The 25,404-nt window shown below is 46.4% G+C and overlaps 1 protein-coding gene across 1 annotated transcript in view; it reads right to left on the bottom strand.

Moving 5' to 3' along the window:
- Nucleotides 1-1,203: 1,203 nt before the first annotated feature.
- The window catches only part of LOC119445986 (scoloptoxin SSD20-like), a 41,537-nt gene continuing 17,336 nt past the window's right edge, over nucleotides 1,204-25,404 (bottom strand). The window contains exons 3-7 of the mRNA XM_037710286.2: nucleotides 17,661-17,736; nucleotides 11,446-11,639; nucleotides 9,929-10,166; nucleotides 6,623-6,736; nucleotides 1,204-1,368 (exon numbers count right to left, since the gene is read on the bottom strand). Of these exons, the coding sequence (XP_037566214.1) occupies nucleotides 1,222-1,368; nucleotides 6,623-6,736; nucleotides 9,929-10,166; nucleotides 11,446-11,639; nucleotides 17,661-17,736 (769 nt within the window). The 3' untranslated portion in view covers nucleotides 1,204-1,221. The remainder of the gene's footprint in view (nucleotides 1,369-6,622; nucleotides 6,737-9,928; nucleotides 10,167-11,445; nucleotides 11,640-17,660; nucleotides 17,737-25,404) is intronic.

Below are 25,404 nucleotides of genomic sequence, written 5' to 3'. Positions count from 1 at the left end.
CTACGTATAAATCACAACTAAAGGTCTCACAATCGGTCACTGGGGTTGAACCATTTCCCCTCCATCTATGTTTTTCACCTCCGGCAGGAAAGATTCAGCCGCGGCAACTACAACCGACTTAAGCTGCATGTGATGGGGCCACAATTACCGGACGTTATAGTTCAAGCAGTGAGATGCAATGCACCTTTTGATAATTACCTAATGAGCGAAGTCATAAGGCAGGATACCTTTGTTGACAGGTGGGAGATATGCCCACATACATGGTTCTCAAAAAACGTCCAATGGAGGCCCATGAACCATAACGCTTCTGCGCCAGGCTTCTTGTTTGTAAAAACCAAACCCTACCCTGCTTGAATAAACACATGTAAAGTAATTCTATGAGAATGAAAGTCACCCTGCTTGCTTCAAATAATTGAAAAGTCGCGACATATTGTAACTTTTTTAATACCTGACACCCATTAAACGCATGCTCTAGTGCCGTGTCAACATCAGCTAAAAGTATATAAAATAAAAATTGAAGCCACGCATGACTCAATGCACACATCCATACGCAGCAACAAAGGCTGCTTGTTTAAAGAGAGAGAGAAACGAAGAGGGAAAGATAAGGACGTTTAAAACAATAAAAGTGACACTGAGGTAAAATTCCAGTAATGTTAAAAAGTCGTCGACTGAGAAGCAGGTATAAATATGAAAGCCACACTCTCCATTCTTTTTAAAACAGGTCTTTATCGATGCTAAAACCTTGTCCTCGGGCATATAATAAAGCTAGTCCTTACAGTACACCGACAATTTAGAATCGATACGTTCGTCGTGTTTCACAAATTCAGCGACCTCATAGATATTCCTGACGCGGAAAGGAATTTCCACATTAACTATCTTCAGCTTTTAATGCGTTAGCATCCTTAGGGTCATTCACAGGCTTTCCGGGGCTATCTATCTATCTATCTATCTATCTATCTATCATCTATCTATCTATCTATCTATCTATCTATCTATCTATCTATCTATCTATCTATCTATCTATCTATCTATCTATCTATCTATCTATCTATCTATCTATCTATCTACTTATTTTTCTATGTTTCTATCTAACCATTTCTCGCAAACATGGGTCTCTGCACGGACTGAGAATCCTCCAACACAGCATGTATCATAAAGTGAACCCGTAAGTTAGCTATGACAGCTATTGAGGAGACTGAAGCGTAAAGCAAGAAATTGCTATTATTGTCCATCCACGGCGCCGCCTTTCCTAAAATCCGAGTTGGCAAGGATGCGTCCGTTTAGTAGCTGAATTCCCAGAATGACGTTGAATCTTCCCGTCTTATTGGTAACATTGTGGCCAAAGCCTCTCAGAGCGTCTGCGTCCGCCTGAAAATAAAGAAAAAACTGTTAATTTTTTCTGAAAACAATATTAGCCGTAAATATTTATGGAGGCTAGCAGTTACAGCAACGGCTATTTTATAAGGGTAATAAGCAAAAACTCCCGTGGATCAAAGGCATATTTGTTTCCTAACTGCAACCAAACAGTTCTTTTTTTTTAGTTCGCCTTGGCTAATGGGCCTGACGTTCCTTTCACGGCAAATTACATCTACAGCATGGCGCAGCCTTGATTAGCTAATACGTGAGAAAATACTGAGGTAAGCAGTTTCTACCGGCAAACTTGCCAGGTAATGGTGCTCACGTTAGCTTTCAAACGCACCAATTATGCAGTAGTGCAGTACGAGAGCTTCGTTGTCTAGGAATATGCGTATTGCCAGGAGAAACAATACACGTAGAATTCATTTTGAGATAAATTTCCCTGATGCACGAAGCGGAATGGCTGAGGAGCGCAGTACTTTGGCTAATTGCAGGGCAGTTGTCTGTAAGTACATTGAGTGCCTCAAGTGCATCGAGAAATTTATCGTGGTGTTATCCAAAAAGGGCCTATCGACTAGTGATGGTGACGACTGCCTGGGTGAAACTAATACCGCGTTTGTTTTCTTTCACATATTTCAAAGGAATTCAGGGCACTCCATTGATTTAGATTGTTTATATATCGCATCTTTTATAGATTATATTGTTTGTAAAACAATTGCGACTTAAATTCCAAAATAAAAATGTATTATCATGTAACACACAGTGAAATGTAAGGCTCATGTTAGGGATACTAAATAAAAATTCCAGCAAACGCATGCGACACTTAGCGGCGATGCTTATTACTACGCCACAAGTAAAGTTGCCTCTTTTGCATAGAACAAAAGATGTGACCATTCATTGCAGAGCTGGTTAAGCTGTTATCTGGCCTGCTTTACTCCTTCAGAACATGAAGAATACTTTAAAGCTTACTACCGATGCCTTTATTTACAGAACACTCTCAGTATCACACGAGTGAGACAACTTACTTTCAGCTGTACGCTTGCCAAAGGTTACCAAAAAACATTTGTACCTTTTCAGCAAATCATAGGGAGCGAATTAGGGAGACGGTGTCTTTAATAGAAAGCTGTAAATGTTTGCCTGGCCTGCAGCCTGACATGATATTCCAGATGGAGGGTGCAAAATGTGACATACACGGTTATCAACAAACACACAAACGGCAACGACACATACACTCATACTGTTCATAAGGTCTCCTCAAACTCAGTAGCTTTCAAAAACATTAGAAGCGCTTTTGTTGAACGCAACAGGCCAACAGCCTTTTACCCACAGGCTAGGAATTTTCTGCAGTCACGGTACAAATGCAGAGCAGTCTACACAAATTATCTGCTGAATAACAACTCTAGTCACATAAAACATGCAGCATAACATGAGGAACGTTACACATTGAACAGGTGGGTTAGTCTAATAACTCAATTTTGCATTTATATAGTAGGTGAGTACGCCATCTTCGGCTTGATGCGGTAAAGGTATGTTTGGTCTTGCCTACTGAGATTTCATGACGTGCTAAATTACAATCTTTAATCTTTAATGCGAACTAGGCGCTCAAGAACACATCGCATGAGAAGGCATCATTTATCTCGAGCCGCCTAGCCTTCGAAATCACCGCGGATTCCCCAATTTATTACCTTATTTTAAATTGTCGCACTCTACACCCTGACAGCTGTTGCACTGCTAAGCATGAGGTCGCGGGATCAGATCATGGCTGCGGCACCACATTTCGATGGGGGCGAAATGCAAAAATGCCCGTGTCCCGTGCAATGGGGCACCTTACAGATTTCCAGGTGGTCGAAATTAATCCGGAGTCCTGCACTACGCCGTGCCTCATTATCACATCGTGGTTTTGACACGTTAAACCCCAGAATTTAATTTAATTTTACACCCTGACAACGGTGTAACAAATAGCTGTTCCGCAACATCACCGCTCGACCATCCTCGCAAACTTCACGACACCTCAACCACTGGACACTTGAGTGTTTGTCGTAACTTCGACCGGGAGTGACGATGGTTCAGCTGGCCCGGCCTATATCAATCCGTCAGACGCTATGTTGCGTCTTGCGAACTTTGCCAGCGTCGCAAGAAGCCTTTCTTGCTCCTAGCCGCTCGGCTTCAGCCCATTGCTGCCCTTACTGATCTGTTTCTTTTTTTCGTGTTAGAGTAGATTTGCCGGGACCTTACCCCACATCATATTCGGATAACAAATGGATTGTCGCCGCCACAGATTACGCCACGCAGTACGCGATTACGCCGGCTTTTCCATCTAGCTGTGCCACCAACGTCACGGACTGTCACCTCCACAACGTACTTCTACATGACGGCACCCATCGTGAGCTCATCACAAATCACGGCAGCTGCTTTCTTTCGAAAGTTGCGGATGAACTTCTGCGCTCGCACTCGACCCACCACAAATTTACGACAGTGTATTATCCCCGATTCCATGCACTTCCAGTACATCTGAACCATACGCTCACAGACGTCCTTTCCATGTCTCATGTCGGTGAAAACTTTTCACCGATATGAGACTGCCGGCTACTCCCATTTTTACCTTCTGTTTGAACCTGACCTCCTCCTCGCCCTAAACACGCTGCCCCCTTCTGATGTGGTCTCCAGTACTGTGCACTCGAGAGCACATTTGCATAAGAGCACATGTAAAAGCGGGCGAATAGACGTAGTGTGGGAACAGCGCAAGAAAATGTACTCATACGCATAACCCGACGAGGCAATATATGTGGCTCTCGAGTGGGAGTGAGGACTCGCTGCTTGCTGTGATTTGTCACTATCAGATCTAAGTAGTCAAACGCTTTTCTCACGTCAAAGAAATTGTCGCAAAAAGAAGAAAAGTTGCGGTGGAGTATAGATCCCAGGACCATAGCTTGGTTACCATAGCAACGTTACCACTGGCTTGTGCGTAGCTGCTTCTCCAGTTGTAATAGGCAGTTTTAGTAGGCCGCCTGCTACAACTCTGCGTACGCGCAGGGAACCCTCGGAGGTGGCAGTGCACATTCGCTGTACTCAAGAGCACGCCAGTGGCCTTGCACGCGCCCGCAGCTTCCCAAGAGATGCAGGCCCTGCGTGATGCTATCTTGTGTTTTCGCTTGCCCACGAGAGCGCATTTTAAGTCCGTAAGCATTCATATGCTTACCGACCGAGGAAATCCATCCGTCCGTTCATCACGTAAGACGATCGCTTTCAAAATAGGGCCCACAGCTGCGAGCGAATTTATCTTCCTGTTGCCTCTTGTTTCCCCGTGAACTAAACGGCAAGAACACAGCACTCATAAAGCTATCAGCACTCGGCGCACTCAGTCCCCATTGCAAATCGCTTTCAAAATAGAGCCATGCTGCCGCGCCAATGGCAGCCACCGCCGGAGTACGGTTGATCGCGGTTGATAATGGTTCGCATCTAAAGGAGGCAGCGTCATCGACAACGTCTACGTATGGGGTCTACCAAACGTGACACTGTTCAATTACCTCACTTACTACAGGACGCATCGGCCAGTGCTCGTCTTCCACGAAGAAGTGGCATCATGATAACGCAACATCCTATGAGTGAACATAGCTAATACTCGCCTCTTCCTCGTTGTCTCGTGCTGGTCTCAGTTAACATTTCAGTGTTGCAACCGCGCTTCTCCGTTTCATGATTCTTTCGTGGTGCTTCTCGTAATTATGCCAATAACAGCAGCATGCGATGACGAAACAGTAGGTGATTAGTAGCAAATGCTTACGCATCCTCTATATAACTCCCACAGGAGATTCTCCATGTAATTTTTTTTAAAGATTACTCTGAACAAAGGAAGGTGCGTAAGTTGGCTGCAGCAGTTTCTGAAGCTGGCGAATGGCGGCACTGAGCAGCACGGGACCGGCTCCCGCGGGTGCCCCTGAGCGATCCACCTATCAAAACTATTACGTAATGCTTCGGGGCACCCGCTTCGCTGCAGACACACGCTCTCCCGCACTGGGCACTTGAGTGCTTGCAGTCGCGCAACTAAAACTATCTAATATTAAGCACTAAGTGAAACGTGTTCGGGCTTGTGCCGCAACGTTTTTGTTGATTTCGGCGTTTCGGAGACCGGTTCTTCTGCACTCCACATTAACTCTGTTTTGTTTTATCTTTTATTATGTATCTTAATAAACACGTAGAGCCAATTCCAAACGCCTCTATCGTTAGAATAGCGCGCCCTGAGCCGTACGTGCTAGCACTTACTACCGTCGAAGGGTGCTACGGCACGTAGTTTCTCCCTATTCACGCTAGATTACACTTAGCACATTGGATGACGGAAAAGTATGCGTGCCTGTTGAGCAGCTCCGTATGTATTCTAACCAGTGTAATCTGAAGGGAATGCGAAGCATCGCAAAATGCAGTTGATGAAAGAGCTTTCTCCTAACGGATCCCCCGTATCTCGAAGGCGATAAACGCGATTATTCATGGGCATGTCCAACGTAGCTCCAGGCACTGCGTTTTAATAATTACCTTACGGCATATACTCGCATAGCAATATGCAAATTGTAGCAATTCTTCAGGCATTCATTCCCGAAGTGTGCGACGAAATAAATTTGCATTCCAGTCACTTATCCGGGTTCGAATGCATAAGACAGCGTTTAGATAAAAAAGTAAGTAGAACAACAATGCATTTTTACATGAAATTTGACAGCGCATATCTACGTAGGAGCTGGTGCCATCCTCAGAATTCTATCCGAGTGGATATGCTTTAACAGGCTCACTGACTACAATTCGAATAAATTGCAATATGTACCGCAAAGTTATTAGTTGAAACAATTGTGAAATTTTCCGAGTTATAGTCAATCATGCATTTCGACTTCTCATCCAAGGAATGTCCGCCACTACAAATAAACTAGCTTAAGGAGTAGAATTGCGCTAGCTGCCGCAGGCAATAATCTTTAATTTGGTAGTCTTCAAGAACACCCAGTAGACCAGTCACTAAATGCCCGCCATCAATAATGAGTAATTGTTTCAGTTTCGTCACACTTACTCGTCACAAGCTTACTGAAGTAAAAGGATCGCTTGTTCTGAACATAGATTCCTCGGCAACAGGCGAAAACAGCACATTGCTGTGTTGTTCCTAGTGCCTTTTTTCACACTCTTATTGTTAAATAAGGCAAATTAAACTTACTTTAATTACTTACTTCAGTTAAGTTAAATTTTACTCTCTCTCTCTCTCTCTTTTTGTACGCGTGCTGGAGTGATTTACCTGGGGAAACAAAGGCTCAATCATAAGATTGTTGGGGATGAGTTGGTGATGAAGCCTGCGTTTGTCGATGGCCTGCTTGACGTTGTAGCCCTGCCACAGCGCCCGCAGTGTCACCTGTGGGTTAAAAGCAAAACGCCAATCAATGCAAAAATGTTACCATGCAAATCTTGTGACGCGTGAAAATTCTGTGCGCGCTACTTGCAAGTATATAAACACCGTTGGAAATTTATTCGCCTTGCCCCTTAAGAGCATGTTCTATACAAATGCGTTGACCTCTGTACGTTTGATTTCTGGTCACGGTGGCCGTTACAGAATGCAAAAACGCGCGGTGACCATGCTTTGTACTAGCAGCGCCAAGTGGTGAAAATTATTCTGGAGCTTACGGCGTCCCTGAAACGCCATGTACTTCGCGGATTCCGGACATTAAACCCTACACTTTAATATAACTGAAGGCTTTTAAAACTACTATGCACTATAACAGCACAGCTTTATCAATATTTATCACATGTAGAACCAGGACAAAACAGAAAAATAGTGCTATTCGTCGGGTCATTTTATGTTGACAAATGTAATATAAAAGAACTCGGCATACAGAGAGAAAACAAGTAAACCACAACCTTCTGGCGTTGGAAGTGTGCCTTTAAATTGAAGAGACTACACATGAGATTAACAAATAGCCACAGTCTCTGATGACTTCTCAAATTTAACGTTTCGCCTGCTGACTCAACAGGTTCCATTCTGGAGCAGTAAAAAAAATCGCAGTTTCGCCCGAAAGGCGAAGCATCGATTGCGATAGAAAATTTGTGGACAGCTATACGAATTAAGGATTGTAGTTTTATCGGCCGTATGAACTTGTAAACATGGCTATGCTAACTAAATTAACAAGCATGGTGTCACGCGCGCACGAGCAAACATGAATGCATCTCGCACGAGGACCGCGGAAAGTCGCTGTCAGCACGCGGCAGTGAGTAAGCGCTGCGGCAGGAACGAGCGAATTGACCTTGGTGCTGCCGCTCGCCTCAACGCGAACTAAGCCGCCAGAACACAGCGCAGGGCGGATCCCCATCGCAGATAGCTTTCAAGATACAGCGGCCCAGGCGTGCGCGCGCGGTTTAAAACGCACCTGCCCTCCACCCTACCCTCCCCAGGGTCTTGCGGCCCGGGTGGGCACGCGCGGCCGCTCGGACCACCGGAGTGGTGGTGGTGATCTATGAGCTGTGTGTTCGCGACAATTGAACCGTGAAAATAGTTGTGTGCTATTGAACAGTTGTCCTACTGTTTACGCGCAGATCACACGGCAAGGGCAAAGGCGCGCCCGTGGCTGGCGCCGCAGCGCCTCCTTGCCGTGGCGTGGTTGTCTTCACTTATTATCCGCGAGCATGGGACCCGTGTTACGAGCAAAGAAATAGCTCGTGCAAAGAGAAAGAAAATGAAGTGCGGCGTTCGTAGGCGCGTAGCCCGGGAGTTCTTCGTCTCATTGCTTGAATAAGCGGTGGCTTAAGTCGCACAGCTTTTATCTCTTCGGAAGGCGTTCACCGTACTCGAAGCTTGGTCTACGAGACAACTACGTCCAGGGACTTTACGATGGCACGTTTTTGCGATAGCAATTATGTGGACACTCCAGATGAAATTTCTTAATCGACGTGATGATCTGTATGAAGGCCTAGTGCGATACGAATTACCAGCCCGTGCGCCGAGCAAACACCTTCTAGATATCCCCAAGCCGGTGCACATCGAACCTTGATGTCATGCTACCTTGCCCGATTGCCAATAATCTACTGGATAAGCTAATGCTCCCCAGTAAGCAAGCCACTGTGATATTGACGTCACCGCTTTAGTCACCCAAATGCTCGGCAAATAAAATTTATGTCCAAATAGCATGACGTCATCAAGCAGAGTGCACAGGCCTGCTATCTATATAGGAGGCGTTGGCAGTGTACTGTGGCTGAGAGGGCAAACATGTGAAAGCGATCCAAGAAAGCTCGTATCGGGTTGTGCAATTATCGCAATTATCATGGTGCAGTTATCGTAACATTAGGTGTCATATAGTGAGTGCTGGCTATATAAGGACTTTTTTTTTACTGCTGAGTGATCACAGAGACTGCGGAGTGATGGACGTATCACGAACAGACCCTAAAGCGCAGCATTCACGTATCGCTGCAACCACTTGATTTCTTTAAAATAATAATAATGCGTTCTGTGGTTTACTTGAAACACAATGCGACAACAAAAGTGGCATGATCGTGGCGAACGGAGTGTGCGACGATCTCACATCGCACTCCCGACATGGGCTGTCACTGATCTTACTACAGCGGAAAGCGAAAAGCGCAAGGCTAAATTGTTGTGTACACCGTCACAAATAGAAGACATATTTTACGACCGTACTACAATCATGTCTTTTAATGATATGCACGCCGTACGTGATTAAGTAATTAAAGGGCGTGACGTAATATTTCCGCTGAAATATTACGTCACGCCGTACGTGAACATGTAAGCATGCATGGCATAGTAGACGACGCGCGGCGCAATTCATACTATTCGTTCTTCAGCCTGTACCCGCTAGGGGGCGGCTCTGCGCGATCTCGTGGTCAATCGGAGATCACGCGTTTCCACCTCTAGGCGGGCCGTCGCTGCGCATTGCTGTCCGCGCGGCTAAGCGCATATGCGTCTTGCCTACCGTATGTATTGGTTATCCGAGATGACTGATTGCTTCATGCGCGCTGTCTTTCCGCGCGACTGGTGTTTAGGTCGCATAATTGGAATTTTAAAGACGCGGCACAGTTAAAAGGGTAAAACGGGCGGCAGTCCGCAGCGTTTGCTCCGTGCGAATGCGAGGTAGTGCTGGTAGTGAATGTCGAATGCGAGGTAGTGCAGAGCGAAAGAGAAAAGATTAGCCTTTGTGACACGGGCAAAACTGTCAGCGGTACGTTCATTGCGTGGCTTACTACTATTGCACCAGGCCGACAAGGCCTTGAGCTTTATATGAAACCACGTACCAGCTCAGCACAATTTAGATTGAACTGGTCTGCATAAAATATTATATTATTAATGAGTCGTTGCGCGCTCAAGGGCACCAGATACCATACCTTCTTTATGGGGAGAAAAACAACGATATGGAATATTTCTCTTTTGCGTGCATCTGTTTTACAGCTGAAGTATTCCTGCGATAATATGAAATATCGAAGATTGCTGCAACTGTATATATAATTAGTACAACTTCGAAATTCGGCAGCATCATGTCATATCAAATAGTTTACTTGTCGATGACTAATGTTCTTGATACGGAAATGCGTGAAGTGAATATACCAGTGCAATTCCAGAGGTGATGTACGACCCGCCGGTTCCTCCCAAGGCGAGCTGGACTTTACCAGCAGAATCCACTAATATCATGGGCGCCATGGAGGACATAGGACGTTTCCCTGGGGAAATGAAGTTGGGGCTTGAAGAAGCTAGCTTGTAAAGGTTGGACATTCCAGGCCTTGAGAAGTCGTCCATCTCGTTGTTCAACAAGACACCAGAGTTGGTGCGCACAAGGCTGCCAAAACTGCGCGGAGAAAAAGAAGGTACTATTGTCGTCGTGAAGTATTGGCGTAATATATCGCCCGCTGTATGCTCAATTATTGCATCATAAATAGGTAAACATGATTAAGAACTGTTTTTTTATTTCAATAGGTAGTCGTGTCTGTACTGTATTCAAATGTTTGGCAATTCTTGTGCTAAGGCTGCAACATTTTGCAGAGTGCATTTTGTTCAATAGTCACCCTTGGTTGTTTTACCAAATGGCACTGCTACGCTACACCTTTCTGCAATTTATCACCGTCAGGTATTTTTTATCGATTGAGCTAGGAGGCAAGGTAATATAAGTAAAAAAAACGCGATATTTGCACTGATGCGCGGCGCAAAACATTTCTTCACTATATACCTCCGGAAAAACATCCTCCTGGATGTTTAATTCCTTAAAGCTATGCCACATGCCTCAATCTCAAAGTGACGCTGAAGCAAAACATTAAGTCAGTTTAGGCGAATGAAGCTTCCTCTGAAAACTCCGTCGGCCTTTATTTCGAAATAATATGTTGGTTATTAGAACAGGAAATGAAGGTCAAAGATTGTTTTTGAACTTCGCGCTTAATCCCCTCACTGTAACATCACGGATTTCAAGGCATTTTTTTTCCTTTTTATTTTTCTGTTCAGGTGTCATTGGCTCAGCAAAAGTTTTCGAAACTCGCTATGTTCAATCTTTGGTTGTTTAATAACACAATGGAGTCTATCTTTGCCACTCAAGAATTACCTAGGCCCTAAAAGACGCTGTCAAGATCTGCGACGTCACCGCAATTGAGCTGGTGCGGGAACTTCAAGGAGGTACGGCCACCTGTATTTTGTTAATGCGCTTTTTCTGGCTTACCAAGCGTATATTACCGTGGTGAGGGTGGTGTATTTGATATCGTAGAAAGGTAATTTGATGATACAGAAGATATCACTTTTCTTTTTAGTGTACCTTTAAGAAGTACGCTTCATTTCACAATAGTGTAGGCATGTTACTCTTTTCTTATGAGGTGTTGCTTGTTTTCCCATTTTTGAGCCGGACCAGAATCACTTCACAGAAAATGCAAAAAAAAAGAACACCTTGAGTGTTAAGTTAGGGCTGAACCTGTTACAGTTAAAATATTTACAAAATGTCTTCAGAAATTATTTTAAAACTTTTCGCAGTCATTGTATTGACTGCTATTTCACCATTTATAAAGCCTCGATGATTGTGGCACGCCGTCTTCTTGCTGCACAAACAAAAAAAAAATATATATATATATATCATAAATAAAGCGTACTAATAGTTTATAGTGCTGGAAACGGTAATGGCCACGCCATCACTACCCAAAAAGGCAGCATGCGCAGTTCCCGAGTCCTTTTGTACGGGCGCTTCCTCGTAGCCGTAGTATTTGGGGTCGTTGAACGTGTGCGAGTCGTTGATTTTCAATCTGGCTTCAGTGGCGAAATCTCGGGACGTCATATTCTTCACTAGCTGTTGGAAAAAGAGTAAGAACGTTCAAGCGCAATTTCTTGATCTCTATTTCTCGACTGAGTGAGACAACATGTGAAAAAATTTGCTTGTTGAACATTGTTACGAAAATTCGGCGCAAGCACAAGGGACGTGGAAAGAAATTCACGACACGAGCGCTGTCTCACAACTGTAGTTTTATTGGGATCTGAATTTATTTTAGTGGGATCACAACTAAATTATTATTGAAAGAATTGCTCTGTTTTCGTTATTTCCTTTTGTATGTGTATATATTCAGGGTTCCAACTTGCGCAAGTTAGGATCAGCTAGCGCAAGATGGGGTAAATTGGAGATCGCAGGGAGAGGCCTTCGTCCTGCAGTGTACATAAATATAGGCTGATGATGATGATGATGATGATGATGATGATGATGATGATGATGATGATGATGATGATGATGATGATGATGATGATGATGATGATGATATTCAGGGCAGATCCCAATAAAAATTGAGTTGTGAGACAGCGCTCCTGTCGTGCATATCTTTCTTTGTCCCTCGTGTTTGCATTGAATTTTCGCAACCATGGATCCAACATTCCAAATAGCCCAATTAGCAGCTTGTTGACCAGGGTTTGCATTGACCAAGAAAAAAGAAATCACAGTGTCCATTGACTGATAGCGTTTGATAAAGTACACAAAGGACAAAACGAGAAGAACGCAAAAAAAAAAATTGCCGCGTCGGAAAGGTAGGCTTTTGTCTCAAAGCGATAAAGAGGAAGTTATATAGCTCGAGGCCAACTCCGACTTGCCAATTCAAATAGGTTTAAAACGAATAATTGCTTTTGTCAGAGAAGCGCTGAACCTATTTGAATGAAATTTCCTGAATTTGTGAGAAAAAAATAATATTATAGTGGCAGTAGAAAGCAGAATTCGATTTAGAGTCCAAAAGTTGTTACAAAGTTTTGCAGGAAGGGGTATTTTGAAACAAAAATGAAGCATGGCGCTTACAAATCTGTAACCCTGCACTAAAACAAATATCGCATTTCATCAAACTGCAACTGTTATAGCACCCGATGCGGACAAATGGTCCGCATTGTGTGCTATAACGCAGTCCATTTAATTGCTATCGCAAGAAAAAATATTTCTTGGTTCCCATGTATTTAGATCCTAGGCCAAGAGATAAAGCTTCCTTTTAAGGCAGTTTCACATGACGCGGCAAACAAAGGCAGTGCTTCCAGTGCTGTTTGCCCGGCCTCTTTGACTGTCGGAGCAAAAAAAAATCTAATTTTTGTTGACGAATATTATGATGATGTGTGGTTTTTAGAGACGCCAGAGCCCGGGATGGCCGAAGAGCGCCAAGCAAGAACGAATATCTCAACAACGCATAGTGCATTTAAAATCGCACTAACTGTCTTTCATCCTCTGGCGGCCTAATCAAAAACTACCATTAAATGATGTGGTAAACAAGTAATTTGACCTCTTTTAATTTATTCATATCATTCCGACGATACATGACATTTCATAACTGCCATGGCGCTAAAGCTAAAGACAAATATATATGCCTGACTTGGCTCCTAACGCCATGGTAACACACAGCCACAGCCATAAATGCAAATAAGATAACGAGACCATTACACGCAGGACTTCGTATACACTGAACGATCAAAGAACACATTTTTTTTAGGTTGCAGCGAATAAAATATACGTTTCACTTCTATTGCATACTTTGCACTTATGAATAAAAACTTGTCTTTATAAACTTGTGTTATATAAAAAAAAAACAATGAGCACAGAAGAATACAAAAGTACACACAATAAAAATTTGTGCTACATAAAATGTTTTTCCGAGCGTGAAAGAAGCCATCGAATACACGCAAAGTGCCAGTCGCGCGGCAATTTTGCGTGTACTCGGGGCTTTATTCATGCTTGGAAAAACATTTTATGTAGCACGTATTAAGCAACAGAAAACCGTATCGGGAGCTTTTCATGTTGCTATACAATTTTCTCATTGACATTCTTCAACGAATTGTGATAATTGAGAACGCGAATAATAATTAAGGCCAATTATGTAACTAGCCAGAATGCCATAAATAATCTCAGTATCTCCAAGCGACGGCAAAAAAACAGTACCTTGGTTCTGTCCAGCTACGTAGCATTTGAACATTTTTAAATCTTGGTGCAGGCATGATAACTAGCACACAATATTGTCGCGGTACAACGCGAACAGAAGACAGGGAGACGTTCTTCAAGAACAGCACAGGACGACCTGTTCCAACAAAACAGAACAGAGACACCGTCTTCTTCCTCTAAGAATCCCACTGACCCACTAGACGGAGTCCGCTAATGCCCCCATCGTCATCGTCGTCTGCCTGTAGAGCACGCGTGTCATTATATATATATATATATATATATATATATATATATATATATATATATATATATACGTGTGTGTGTGTGTGTGTGTGTGTGTGTGTGTGTGTGTGTGTGTGTGTGTGTGTGTGTGTGTGTGTGTGTCCCAAGTCGGATGTCCTGTCCATTAACTTGCATCCATTGTAAGCTGTGTCAGGCGGGTGCAAGTCCCGCGGGTGCAAGCCCCGGGGCTCAGTTAGCTACGGCGTTGCGCTGCTGAGCACGAGGTCGCGGGATCGAATCGGCGGCCGCATTTCGATGGAGGCGAAATGCAAAAACGCCGGTGTGCTAGCGTTGTATACAGTGCCTGGTAAAGAACGCCAGGTGGTCAAATTTAATCCGGAGTCCTCTACTACGGCATGCCTCATAATCAGGACTAGTTTTGGCACGCAAAACCCCAGAAATAAAGAAATAAGCCGTGCCACGCGGACGCCGCGCCGATGGAGTGTTGCAAGATATCTACGGTAAATACCACTTTATGCATCTATGCAACATAGAAGCAGTACCAGACGACACATGATTTCTTTCAATTATGCCCTCAGTTCCTCTCCAGCCGCACTGCTACTACGTGATAGCGATGAACAAAAAAAAGGCTAATCATCATTACATCACATTGTAGAGAACTACCTCGACTATTCCTCAAAGCTCCCGTTGTCGGCGACCTTCGAGAGACCTTGAGCCGAAATCCAGAGCCGTTATCCGGGCACTCACGACGAGAATGAAACGAAACATCCGGGTATCGTCGCGAGAGCAAAACGAGGTCATCTGGGCAACCAGTCAAAACTTAATGAAATGCAGCCTCCGGCCCCTAACCCTTCGTACAGGACCGCATTACATACGCTAGCTCTTGCCCAAACAAGTTACAAAAAAAAAATTCTGCCGGTTTCCTTCTAATGTTTGTTCACAATATCACTCAAGCTGTAACTTCTAGTACGATGAAGTTTTAACAGCGGAGCTATTTTGCCGAGCGTAATGTCTGTCCTAAAAAGAAAATGTGGGCCGATTCTGGCGGCAGTGCAAAAAGGGTCCAAGCGCAATGGCACATACCCTTGTGAACTAGGGAAGATTAACCCGCCTAAGTCTAGCTAAGCATGATTGGGGCTACTTAAGCTTAGTCAGTCATCGATTGCCAGTAAATAGACCATCGATAATCGATCAATAACCAATAAATTCTAGGAAACGCTGGGGATAACTTGGTAGTGCTTAGCCTAACCCAAATACGTAGCCAATACCTTCCTATAGCGAATCGATAGCCAATCAATAGCTAACTGAATATTTATCAATAATCAATAAATTCCGGGAAATGCTGGGGATGACTTGGTAGTGCTTAGCGTAGCCTAAATACGTGGCCAATACCTTGCGATAGTCAATAAATAGCTAATCTATAATCGATCGATATTGAATAACTTTCGGGAAATGCTGGGGCTGACTTGGTAGTGCTTAGCCTTACCCAAAATCCAGGACTAGCTAGGTGCCCATAAGCTCCGCTGTCTCTTTAGCAATGCGCCTCCAGTGCAAGCTGTGCTAATTTTTTTACAGTGAAGCTGTTAAGGGCTCAGTCTCCGATGGTCGTGTCCGCGTGTAGAAAAAAACTCTCATTGGCTCGAGCATTTGTTGTTTCGCACTTTTAATATTTAACATTTAACATAAAAGGCATGCGCTGCCAGTTTTTTGTTTAATGACACTTGTTTATTGGCTGCCATTCTCAAAATTCTCAGGAGGTGTATAAACTTGGACATGTAGCAGCACCAGCAACTGGCACAACTGTAGTCGACAGCGGCAGCGTTTATATATATATATATATATATATATATATATATATATATATATATACATACTACGCACGTCATCGTACATAGTTAGATAGAGAGTATCCAGCTATTGGCGTAAAGGGCGTATTCATTTTGTCAATACTTCTTTCTGGAGTTTTACGTGCCAAACCACTTCTTATTATGAGGCACGCCGTAGATGAGGGTCCTGGATTAATTTTGACCACCCGGGGTTCTTTAACGTGCACGACAACGCAAACACACGGGCGTTTTTGGATTTCGCCTCCATCGAAATGAGGCCGCCGCGGCCAAGATCCGATCCCGCGATCTCATGCTCAGCAGCGCAACGCCTTAGCTGACTGAGCCATTGCGGTGGGTCATTCTGTCACTAGAATGTGCTTCCATTAATACCTACTAGCACTAATATCCACAAATTGGAAGGACTTTCCGTGCAAAGTTAGTATTAATGGCATAAATAACTTTAGCTCGGCTATGTCTAAACTGTCTTGGATACAGCCTGGAGCTTTCAAATTTCTTAATGTGCTTGCTACTCGCTTCGTATTTTAATTTTCTAAATGCATAGTTTGGATAATTCTTTTGTCATATGAGTATCCACTTTTGACTTTCTAGCTCTCTGGCCGCTGAGGATATCATTATACTGATTGCGAAATTCTCAAGACCAGTGTCTCCGCTCTGATTAGAGAGTCTCAATAGACTTGACATTCGCACAGCGTAAAAGATAAAGTACATATTATTATGCAACGAGTCCTTGCTGCACACAGAAAACACAGAAGTGCGTGCTCATTTAAGCAGAAAGATATTCATGAAATCGTGTTGGGGCCCAAGTAACGTGAGCTGCTACTGCATGCAGCGTAAATCAGCACCTTCGTTCTGAAGATAAAAAACCTGGAGAACGCTTAAGCTTCGCCTTTAAGAGTGGAACGCGATAGCATTCAAAGATCCCTGACTACTTGCCACGCTTACCGGTAACTGCAGCTTATGTAACCCTAATGTTTAGCGGAATATGGTGGCGGCGAGCGCCATGCACGAAGGCGAGCTTTCTGGTAGATACGCGGCGCCTTGCGTGGGCCGATCCCGGAGGTTGTGCACAGCCGCGCCAATCATTTTAAGGTTTTGTTGATTGTTTCGCACTTTCCATATATCAGTCTGAGAAGATTTAACATAAAAGGCATGCGCTGTGGGGTTTTGTGTCTTGACATCTGTTTGTGGGCTGCCATTCTGAACATTACCAGGACTAACTTTGTCAAGAATGTGAGACAAGGTATGAGCAACATTAGTGATAGAATGGTGCGGCAATATAACATGCATATACCGCATGTTATATAGCAAGGCATGGGATATACATATATCTAAATATATGGGGCCATTTTCGCTCACGGGATTCCAACGCCGGAAACCACGCCTACGCCAGAGTTTCTGCGACACGGAGTTCTTAACGCTGTCGCGTTAAAATGTCCCACGGTTCTAAATGATAAGACATAGGGCCACGCTGAACCAGAAAGCTGACGCACTTGTCGGTTATTTCTTCTTTTTTATGACTGGCTTGTGGGATTCGTTCTTTCGCAAACCGACTGAGAGCGCTACCATAAAGAGGAGCAAGAATGCAGTGAAAGCATTTTTTTTTAATATTTCACCGGTTTTCTTCAGAGCCCAAGAAAAATACATGACAGTCGTTACGAAGTGTTGCCTAATCTCACACGTCGTATCCACGCTGCTGCCCTGCTCTGAATTCTTGTATTTCATAGCATTTTTTAAAGTTAGATGCATGACAATCGATGTCATGCACATGATAGTATGAACTGCATATGACAATAAAGTTAAGTGATTGTACACTAGCAGGACGTACCTCACTGCAGTTGACAAAATTCATGTCACCCAGAAGAGTTCTCTTCGCATAACCAAACTTGCATGATTCGGCGAACCTACAAAAAGAAAAAAAAAGAAAAAGAAAGGCGTCGTCTTAAGAATAAAAAAAACAAACAATAATCCAATAAAGCTTCTCGCCATAATAACCACGTGATTTTACTGTCTAACACACCACTCAATGCGTTGAATGCGAGCAAAGCATTCTTGTTCCCTTTTCTTCGCATGCAAAATGATGTAACACGATGTTATATTATTGGCAGCGCTCCAATTATTGCGTAGTCGATGTGTAAGTATCTAGGTCGGCAATATCGCACGATTTTAATTGGTCACACACAGTACACATATTAAAGAAGCTAACTGCGTCCGTCCTTGGTTACACACGATTGAAAGTACGTTTTACCGCCTCTTCACAAGAAAATTACTTTGCCTAACACTAGTACGTCTGAGACTAGAGTACGCATGCACAGTACGAGACACCTATCAATCTTCAATTAAATGCCGCGATTCGCCGGCCCAAGCCTATCGGTGAATCGCGCCAATGTGAGGAAGCACTCCTGTATACGCAAGACGGCTCCTGTATTCCCCAAGTCTCGAAGATACGCATCCTCGGCATGCATATAGCAGCCAGCGGGTCAAACGCAGAAGCTATTCGCAAGATCGAAGGGAAGGTTACAGCGGCAACCCGTCTGATCAAACGCATTACAAACTAACACACGGGCATGAAGAAGAACAGCGTAATGCGCGTCATAGACTCTTTCGCAATCAGTCACATTTCTTATGTGGCTGCCTTCCACAAGTGGAATGTCACCGAAAGGGAGAAACTCAACACCCCTATACGCAAGACTTACAAGATTGCCGTTGGCCTACCTGAGTCCACGAGCACTGCTCGTCTGCTACAGCTGGGGGTATACAACATGCTTGAGGAAATCGCCAATGCGCAAAGAGCCTCGCAACTCGAACGCGTGTCCCTGACAGCCACAGGTCGGTACATCCTGCAGAAACTCGTCTTCAATTACCACGTGCAACGAGGTCCGAAATAGGCCATTCCACCCGACATAAGCGACAGGCTCATCGTCGCCCCTATCCCTCGAAACATGCACCCGAACATAACGGGGGCCGTCGCCAGGGCCGTGCGAAGGCCCTGCTGCGCTCCTTTGGTGGGAATGATTACGCGATTCGTAGACGTGGCAAAATACACACAAAAACACCGGTTCCCGGCGGTAGTCGTAGACATTAACTTCCGACTTACGTACGCGTGTAGTGTCAGTACGGAATACCCAGAAACAGCGGAAGAGTTTGCGATGTGCTTACCGACCCCCTCGGCGAGGTAGTTCTTAGGGACTTACAATCCGCAGTTCGTAACTACAACGGGGGTGCCTTTCCTCCGAAGCTCTTCAGATTCTAAGGAAAGCTGGTCGACAGCACTTCGATAGAACCACGATCATGTGGTTCCCAGCCCACGTCGCCACCCCCACCGACGAGGGCCCCGCTAACTTGAATGAGGCGCCACACCGCTCTGAGCGAGAACTGACCCGCCGCACAGTCAGATACCCTCTCTTCAAGTTCGGAACTCCTAGTGCAAAACACGCGAGAACGCTTAGTCACATACAACGACATCACCAAGCACTACCAGTTAGGCAGGAGGATAATGCCCCCACCTCACCGCAAATTGAAACGTCGCTAGGCAGTCGTCTGGCAACAACTGCAGACACACACACCTTCCCCCGTCCGGTGCGATTGCGGCACATTTACCCAGCGCCATACCCGAGGGCTCTTTCCACGTTATGTCAGGCAACTAGAGCGATGTCCTCGCACATGTTGTGGGAGTGTCCTGTTATAGCATCTAAAATGGCTATGGCTCCGGAGGCTCTTGCGTCGAAGTGGGCCGCCGCTCTGCGCAGCTCCAACCTCAAGTCACAATAGTGGGCAGTCCAGCGGACCCGGGAGGTGGCAACGAGGCAAGGCCTCGAAGTCAACATATTGGATACCTGAGTCCGGGTAGTTAAACTTTGCCGGATTTCCAATAAAGTTGTTTCCATCCATCCATTCAAGGATTACCGCCTTTAAATCCCGAGCTAATCTTCCAAATTTGAAACCAATACGAAAAACCAACCGCCTCTGTCTCTTTCAGTTGTTCTACCGCAGCTAGTCAACTCTATTAACCATCCGGCTTACTGCAGTTCATACCGCAGAACCATTCGAAAGCCGTGAAACCACGTCATGCCCGCAGTTTGGCCCAGCATCGTTATTTTTTGGGTGCACATCCAAGTAAGTTGTATTAGATTATGGGGTTTTACGTGCCAAAACCACCATCTGATTATGAGGCATGCCGTAGTGGGTGCTCTGGATCGTTTTTGTCACTTAGCTCTCAGAGTAAGCAAGCGAAGTACTTGTGCTTAGTTGAGTTAGTTATTGACGTGCTGGTGGAACAAGCATTTTAGAACACGTGGATAGTTGTCTGACTGATGTCAATGGCAATGATGTCGGTATTCCTTGGTATCAGTTTCGAGATATGTGCCTTCGTAGTTTAGATTCTTTTGTGCCAAATAAATGTAAAAGAATTCATAAGCACACGCACTTGATGAGGAGTAAATTCATTCGACTGAGGCGCAAGCTTATGCGATTAAAAAAGCGACATACGCAGTCACCTTCCGAGTGACTATACGCGAGCAGGCAGCGCATGCTGTGCGAGTATCAAAAATCATTATTTTCAAACGGTGTTGCCAAACTTAATAAAAAAAAGCTAACCATTTCTTCCCCTTCCGGAAAATGTGGGTAAGCGAAGCTTGTACTGGGTGCACCTGAACTATAACCATGATGCCAGAGCTGCGACGGAGAGAACGACGTCAGTGACGGCATGCCAGCAGTCCACCGTTGTCGCTTGCGTTTGATGTCTCGAGTTTTCTCGGCGGCGTGGTTAGCAGCATTCGCCCGCCATTGCCGCTTGCGAATCTTCGAAATCAAATTGCTTCAAAATTAAATCTGTCTGTTACGTAAGACCTTGAATGGCTATACCCCCTTAAGCAATAGCTCATACCCCCGTAAACGCGGCCTCCCCTTTAGGACGACAGAAGAGAAGTGAAATTCTACGCTGAAATGATTAGGGGCAAGGCAGCCTGCTGTGGAAGAAGACGACGACGACGAACGCGGGAGCAGCGGCACGAGCGCGTGCCAAGCACGAGCACGAACGCAAACCGAGGGGCGCCAACGAGCCAGCTGCGGAAGAAGACGACTACGCTCGAGCCAATGCTGATGATGATAGTTTTTTTGCGTACACGGATGCCACCGATATCTGTGCCTTATAACAAGCTTCGCTTGACAAAATGAACCAACGAAGTTCTGGACCTTCATAAGCGAGCAAAATAAACACAAGAACAATTTGAGAGCAGGAGCCAACGTTTCGACAAGTGGACTTGTCTTTTTCAAGGAGACATATGCACTCCTCTGCACAGTTTATATGTACGGTTCTTCTAAAATGGAGAAAGGGTAAGGAGGGTGGCCGAGGTAACGAGCGAGGGTGTGTTGGAGTTGAGCGGTGCTCCCTCAAGGGCTGCAGAAGATGCGCCAGACAGACAGACAAGAAACTTTATTTTGTCCTAAGGGACTACTTTGTCATAGTCGCGGGCCGCACCTGCACCGGGGGCGGAAGACCGTGACCTTCAGCCCTTTCGCAGGCCCTTTGGACAGCCCGAAGCTGGACTTGAAGGTCGTCGCTCTTGACGGCTTTTCCTAGTCTTCTTGCTTGTTGAAAGGCGAGTGGTGCAATGTAGAACATTGCCACAGCATGTTGTTAAAGGTGGACCTTTCCTCGCCGCAGTCGGGGCAGCGGGGATCCACACCCGGAGCGTAGTGGCTCAGCCTGGATCGAGACGGAAATGAGCCCGTCTGCAGCATTCTCAACACCGAGGTCTGGGGTCTGCCGAGCTTCGGGTGAGGAGGCGAGCACTGCCTGCGTCCCAGCTGGTAGTGAGCCGTGATGTCATGGAAAGTAAGCAGCGGGTCCGAGGTCTGGTCGATCCCCTGCGAAACCGGGCCCCTCAGACCGGCGCGGTTGAAGAGATCTCGCGCCTGGTCGTGGGCCAGCTCATTGGGGTTGATCGAGCCGGGACAGACGTTCCAACCCATGTGAACCGGGAACCAAGTGATGACTTGACAAACCGTGCCCAGCTTGCGAGTTCAAAGCAGCGCCGCAGCTTCGGCCGAGACCGAGCCGGCGAGAAAGGCCATCGCCGCCGACCTGGAGTCCGTGAAAATCTGGGTGCGCCCGGGATCGCACAGAGCCAGCGCCACTGCGAGTTGCTCTGCGACGGACGCCGTCGAGTGTTAGATAGACGCTGCATTCAGGATTTTCCCCAGGGGATCAACCACCATGGCCGCATACGAGTTTGATCTGGGATACTGCGCCGCGTCGACAAAGGACGCAAGCTCTGGGTTCTGCAGAGCAGTCTTGATGAGTGCTCGGGCCCTGGCTGCACGCCTGGCCTCGTTGTGTTGTGGGTGAATGTTCCTCGGGAATGCGGAGACACGAAAGGCGTCCCTTTCTTCCTGGTGGAAGGGGACGGCACGCAACTCCGCGACCATGGCGGTGAGGCCCGCCATCTCGAGTATTCGGCAGCCGGACTTGCTGGCAGACAGGCGAACGATCTGTGCCGTTTTCTGTGCTTCTACGATTTCGCTCAGGGTGTTGTAGACCCCGAGCTACATCAGCTTCTCCGTGCTGGTCGTCACAGGTCTACCGAGCACTCGTTTAATGCTCTTCCTGATGAGTGCGTCAATCTTGTTCTCCTCAGACCGTGACCCGTTTAGTGCGGAAGCCACGTAATTGATATGGCTAATGAGGAAGGCGTGGTAGATCCTTAAGAGGTTCGCTTCGCTGATTCCACCCCTTCGGCTCGTCACTCGTGAAACGAGTCTGACCCTGTTCTCCGTCTTCGCCCTCAGGCGCGCGATCGTTTGCACGTTGTTGCCCTTTGCGTTGATGACCAGTCCGAGCACCCTGAGATATCAACCCTCGGGATGCGCTGACCCGTCTTCGTTCTGAGATCGATCGGTACTTGATCCAGCCGCGTGTCGAACTTGCGGCCCTTTCTGTCAGGCCGATACAGCAAGATCCAACTTGGTCAGCGAGAGGACCAGTCCCGTGCCCTCGAGGAATTCTTCCGTGACGTCCAGGGCCTCTTGCAGAGCCCGCTCCACCGCTGCGTCCCACCCGCTGTCGCACAAGATGGTGATGTCGTCCGCGTAGAGAGAGTGATTGAGATTGACGCCCCCGATTCGGTTGAGTCGGACCGATAGGTCTCTCATGGCGATGTTGAAGAGCAGTGGAGATAGCACCACACCCTGATGCGTGCCGCGGGCTCCCAGCGTGTACCCGTCCGACTCGATCTCGCCCAACTTGATCGTGGCCTTACGATCCCTGAGGAAAGAGCTGACGTGTGCGTGAAAGCGTTCGCCGAGGTTCAATCTCGACACAAAGTCAAGTACGTGCTTGTGTTTGACAGTGTCGAAAGCCTTGGCGAGGTCCAGCGCCAAGATGCCTCGGACGTCTCTCGTGACCACGTCGACTAGCTGCCTCTTGATCAGTAGCATGACCTCTTGAGGGGACAGTGAGGATCTGAAACCAACCATGTTCGGCGGGAGGAGCTGTCGTTCCTCGACATACCTGGATATTCTGTTGTGGATGACATACTCCGCCACCTTGCACACGCAGGACGTGAGCGAAATGGGTCGCAGACTGTCTATGGCCGGTGTCTTGCCTGACTTCGGAATTAGGATCACTGTGGCTTCCTTTTAGGCATCCGGTACGGTGCCGGCCGCCCAGGTCTCGTTGAATTCCTTAGTAAACAGTTCGATCGAGCCGTCGTCCAGAGTTTGGAGGAGTCTGTTGGAAATTCCATTCGGCCCGGGAGCCGATCTTCCGTTGAGGCCTTGAAGGGCCGCTCTGACTTCTGAGACAGAGAAGGGGGCGTCGAGGTCCTCGTCCGCTTTGCCGCCGTAGGCCGGGTAATCTTCCGGCCCCGACTGCCCGATGGGGAAGTAGCGACGCGCGACTTCGTCCATCACTTCGGTCGTAGATGCACCTTCGCTAGTGAGCTTGTGAACCAGCCTGTCGATGGCCAGAGTGTGGTTTCTCTTGGACTGCGTGTCATCCAGTAACTGCTTGAGGAGGTTTCACTTGCCTCCCGCGCCCATCTGTCCGTCGACCGACGCGCAGACTTCGTTCCATAGCGGCTGGCTGAGCTCCTTGCAGTGCGATTCGATCTCGCGGTTGAGGGCCGCGATCCTCTTCCGTAGGTTTCGATTCAGCTTCTGCGTCTTGCATCTGGCCGTGAGGGAATTCTTGGCTTCGACCAGGTGCGCCAATCGAGCGTCCATACGGTCGAGCTTGAGGTCCGTTTCGACGGTCTCGGTGACTGCAGCCACGTCCTTCTTGAGCTTCGCTACGAGGTCCGCGAAGGTCTCGTATACTTCGTGGTCGTCCTTCCTTTTCTTGCGGAAGGCGTCCCAGTGCCCTATATTGAAGGCCTTCTGTGGGGCCGCACAGACCGGGAGGGATATTTCCACGATGTAGTGGTCGCTGCCTAGGTTCTTTTGTAAGTTATGTCACTCTGCTCTCGGCGCGTTCTTGACGAAGGCCAAGTCCGGGGTGGTGTCTCTTGAGATCGAGTTTCCCATGCGCGTGGGGTAATGGGGGTCAGTGATCAGTTCTAGGGAGCTGTCAGTTACTGCCTGCATGAGACTGCAGCCTTTGGGAATGCTTCTCACGTAGCCCCAGGCTTCGTGCGGCGCGTTGAAATCACCGGCCATAACTTCACATGGGACTACCAAAGAAGATCCGGACACCCGAAGAAGAAACCGCTCATCTTGAAACGCGTCGCGCGGCCAAGCGAGAATCTGCGCGTCGGCAGCGAGCCGATTCGGAATACCGTGCCTAGCACCGCTTAGAATTTCCTAGCAAGACATAGCCAAGCCTAGCAAAACCTGGAATAAGCTAGGTCGATCACCAGCTCCACTGTTTACTCTAGCCTTGCACCACTAGTGCAAGCTGCATAGCTAGCTTTTTCTCATAACGAACCACGTAGTCGTAGCAGCAAGTGTGTTGAATTGAAAAGAAAGATACTGTGCTAGTGATTGCGAGTGGAGGAATTTGAGGCAGCACCCCTTATTAGCCGGCTGATATGTCATTGTAGGTTCCTCTTTTCGTGGAAAGGGGTTGGGCGACGGGGAAGCGACCGTGTGGTATCTGCTCCACTGGAGGTCAGTGAAGTATCGCGTCTCTGAAAGAGAGAAAAGTATCAGCAGAAAAATGGTGCTCGAGGAAAAAAATGAATAAATATATAATTACAAGAACGAAAAGAATGAACGAAAGGAGAGGAAGGTTGCAATATTATTGAGAACCCAATATCGACAAAAAAGAAACTATGCAGTTCAATGAAAAAATAACTAAGTAATGTTAGCTTTATAGCTTCAAGTTTAGCGTAGTGAATAGATTCTGCTCGCTTTGAAACGTTCATGCCAATTGGATGCAATGTCTGGAACTTATGGATTAGGTACGATTCCCTATATTTCTGTCTCGCGCAGCACGGAAATTCGACTGTATATAGTATTGTAGAGTTTAAGTTCACCAAAGTTAAGACCTTGTTGGCTGAAATGCTAAGAAACAGCTTTGGGAAGCTTTGGGAAGAAACCTGTCCCACAGCTTGACTTTCATGGTGACATGATCT

Source organism: Dermacentor silvarum, chromosome 3, assembly GCF_013339745.2.
Source record: "Dermacentor silvarum isolate Dsil-2018 chromosome 3, BIME_Dsil_1.4, whole genome shotgun sequence".
Lineage (NCBI taxonomy): Eukaryota > Metazoa > Arthropoda > Arachnida > Ixodida > Ixodidae > Dermacentor > Dermacentor silvarum.
This window is presented reverse-complemented; position numbering and strand designations above follow the sequence as displayed.